Raw genomic sequence first — 3,448 nt, 5'->3', positions numbered from 1 at the left:
CATTTGCAATAGATTATGGGAGAGATTGTGGGCAGGGGTCAGGAGCTGTGAGAAAAGAGATGGGAGGGGAGGCTGCTGCCAAACAGGTGACAAGGGTAGTTGGGATGTGGGCAGATGGTGTCAGGGGCTGGAGTGGTGGTGGGGGAATGCCTTAAAGATTCTTCTATAGGCACTAGATGAACCCACCCAGGGCCAATCCACATTCTCAATCCTCCAACATATGACCCCGCCCTCTGAAACCATGCTGCTTCCTCGCCACCAAGTGTGTGTATTCAGCTTTTGAATTTTCTTCAAGAAAACACCAAAAGTTAGGTTTTGTACAAAAATATATATATATTGTTCAGTAGTTACATCATAATATACATTTCCACAATAGCGTTTTTAGCAATGTCTTATAATTTTAAACAAAAAGGCTTTGCATTAATGATCCTTGCAAGGACCCTCAACATCATCCCAAGGGTAGAACTGGGGTTCACAGAGGAAAGCAGTTTGCTCAAGTCTCCATATCTCACAGACACTAGTATTCGTGGAAGATAAACTTTAAACATCAATAACTTAAATAAGATTAACGCTACTTAAGCATCAAGTTTCATGTCAATAAACAAAGTTCATACTCTTTGAAACTATAATAAAATAATATCAGGGGGCATTTAGGGAATGCTAGAAGACAATAAATTAGCTTCAGATTCTTGGCTTTTGGAGTAGGTGTTCAAGGCTTTGGAGTTTGGGCTTTCTTGTCCAGCTGCTTCACAGCATCCTGGACCCACTTCTGCTCGGGGTCAGCACAGATCTCCTTGGCCAATATGGTCTTGAAGCTGTGGGGGGAGAAGGCACAGTTAGTTCCATTAAGATTTCAGCCTAGGAGTGAAGCCCATGCTGCCCCGAGAAGCTACCATGGGAACTAGAGGAGGAAGACAGGTGGAAGGAGGGAACCCAGGGCAAGTTGCTCCTATAGTTGTCCCAGTTGAAGCCATCCTGACATCGGGTTAAAAAAATTGGAATGCTCTGAATAAGCACCCAGATGGAGAGGGATGTTTGGAGTCACCGTTGCCCTGGTGGCCTCAGTTTTCGCACGGGGCACTGTGAGTTATTGAATGAGATGATGTCACTCTGACTCTAAGTTTGTGAGGCTGCCCCTTGCTCCCTGAGGAAGAACTGGAGCTCCCAGAGAGGGCTGGTGCATTCAACTCACATCACAGCTTCTTTGGGACACTTGCTGCTGGTGACTTTTTTATAGCTCCCCAGCCTCTGAGATGAGATCTTCTTACTGGTGAATGTATAGCAGCAGGTGACTGGAGAATTAATTGCATCTGGAAATAGAACCGCAAAGAAAAACCATTTTAGGATGGACTAGATTCTTCTGATCTTAGTCAGAGCAGAAGAAAGGAATAAGGAGAAGGGAAAGGGAAGTCAGGAGCGGGGGTACAACCTGTTACACCCCAACAATTCTGCCTATACCTTGGAGCTGGAAGGTCATACTGACTCAGTTTCCTATGCTGTAAAATGGGTATACAGCACTGATAATGGACAGAGGGAAGGGGGAACTCTTAAAACTATATCACTCCTGGGAGTGTCCTTAGGAGAGACTAATAATCCAAATTATCAGGGTCAGGGAAGATCAGCTCCGGGACTCCAGCTATGGGTCACCCTCTAGACACCCAGCAATCTATGCCTAATAGTAAGTTTCTCTGATACCCGTTGCCTCTGCAGAGCTGTGTCTCTGGAAGCTGGACTGAATGAAGCACAGCCCAGGTTCTGGGTCTCCTGCTCTGCACTCCCCCATATCTGGAAATACCCTGCACACCCACCGCCAGAGGCCCCCCTCTTGATCACCCCAGTCCCCAAACACTGTTGAAGGGAGCCAGGGCAGTAACTGCACTGAGGCTGTGTTTACAGAGCTGGAGTCCGGGGAGGAGCTGGATTTGGAGTCCACAGCTGGAATTTTTGCCCAGACTCTGGCCAGGAGCAGCTGTGTGATCAGGCTCACCCCTTATCCTTCTCTGACCTTCCCGATCTTAAAAAGGCAGTTGTTAGAGTGAGACTGTGGGTACCCTTCTGCTCTGATGGCCTGCGAACCCAGAAATGGGGCGATGTGCTTCAAAGGGAAGGAGATGGGGTCTTACCTGGCTGAGCCAGCACCTGGGTGCTGAAGGTGGCCGCGGTGAGCAGCAGGCACAGGAGGGCTGCGGAGACCTTCATGCTGGAGGGTAAGGATGGGAGCTTCGGCCTGAGAGTTGTTGGTTTCTGGCTTGGTCTCAGCCTCTCTGCTCCTCCAGCGCTCTGCCTGCCTTTTATTGAAAGCCAAGAGGGTGGGGCAACGGGAGAAAGCTGGGCCCCAGAGCAGCATCATTCTCAATGAATGACGAAGTGGAATGTTAAATGCGCTGAGCAAGGGCAGCATCCTGGGAGATTTCCAGGAAGTAGGAGAGGGAAGCAGTGGTCAGGACTTGGCACTTTTTCCATCCGTTGCTGAGACCAAAAAAAGTGGTGGGGTTGGGGGGAAGGGGAGGCCAGTTATGTTGGGAGCGACCACAGACATGAACCCAGAGGGTTATTCTTAAAGATTCCTTCTGCTTTCTCAGAAGTGAAAGCTCTGCAGAAACGAAAGGAAGCAAGGAAACAGGTCAGAAGGGAAATGAAAGCATCTCTGGGCTGACCCCGGCCCACCTTTAGGCAACAACCTGAGGGGCCTTCAAGCCAGGAAGGGGCCCTGAAGTCTTGGTGGGCTCCCCAACAGCACACTAAATCCATTTGCTCTTTAAAATGCAGGATGATGGCACAAGCGTAGCTTAGCAGAACTATAGGATTTTGTAACCATAGAACTGAATTCTAAGACTCATCAGATTTAAGACTTGGGAGAAGCCATGTAGATCCTACAGTGCTGCGAAAGAAATTTCCATGTAATACTCAGACAATGCTTACTCGGTGCCAGGAATATTCTAAGCCCTTTGCAAATGCTAAGCCTTTCAGTTCTCCAACCCCATCTGGTAGGTATGTTATTCCCATTTTAGAGATCAGACAATTGAGGCACAGGGGGGTTAAGTAACCCACTCAAGTTCCCCTGAGCAGAACCCAGCGTCTGTGCTGTCACCACTATGAGACAGTCCTGGGTGAAAAGAGCAAGCATCCTCCGGCTGGCCTGGGCCTCCATCCGAGCGCCCTCTGTCCCCAGCATCTGCCAAACAAGCAGTCACCTCAAGAGGAGTCATGACACATTCCTTGTGGGTAAGTCACTGTGGGATTTGGAGCCTGTGGTCAGCTCAGCAGGCGGCTCTGGGCGAGAAGTGCGTCCCCTGCTATGGTGGCTGTCACCCCAGCTTCTTTCTGGATTCCCAGAGAGCACGAGGGAGGAGAGGAACAGAATGATGGGCATGGGATGGCTGCCTTCATGCTGCAGCGCTGGTCTGGGTTTGCTCAGAAATCCCAGAATCACGGTAATAAAACTGTA

At 49.3% G+C, this 3,448-nt stretch overlaps 1 protein-coding gene across 1 annotated transcript; it reads right to left on the bottom strand.

Annotated features, from left to right (window-relative positions):
* Window positions 1-313: 313 nt before the first annotated feature.
* LOC106844630 (C-C motif chemokine 2) lies at window positions 314-2,354 on the bottom strand. Its single transcript, XM_014862191.3, has 3 exons — window positions 2,124-2,354; window positions 1,193-1,310; window positions 314-815 (listed from the first exon to the last, which is right to left on the bottom strand). Exons 1-3 carry the CDS (start codon window positions 2,197-2,199, stop codon window positions 710-712), a joined length of 300 nt encoding a protein of 99 aa, XP_014717677.1. The 5' UTR covers window positions 2,200-2,354; the 3' UTR covers window positions 314-709.
* Window positions 2,355-3,448: the final 1,094 nt, after the last annotated feature.

This window comes from Equus asinus, chromosome 13, assembly GCF_041296235.1.
Source record: "Equus asinus isolate D_3611 breed Donkey chromosome 13, EquAss-T2T_v2, whole genome shotgun sequence".
NCBI classification, from domain to species: Eukaryota; Metazoa; Chordata; class Mammalia; order Perissodactyla; family Equidae; genus Equus; species Equus asinus.
The sequence above is the reverse complement of the archived record's forward strand: the minus strand, read 5'-3'. Positions and strand labels throughout refer to the sequence as shown.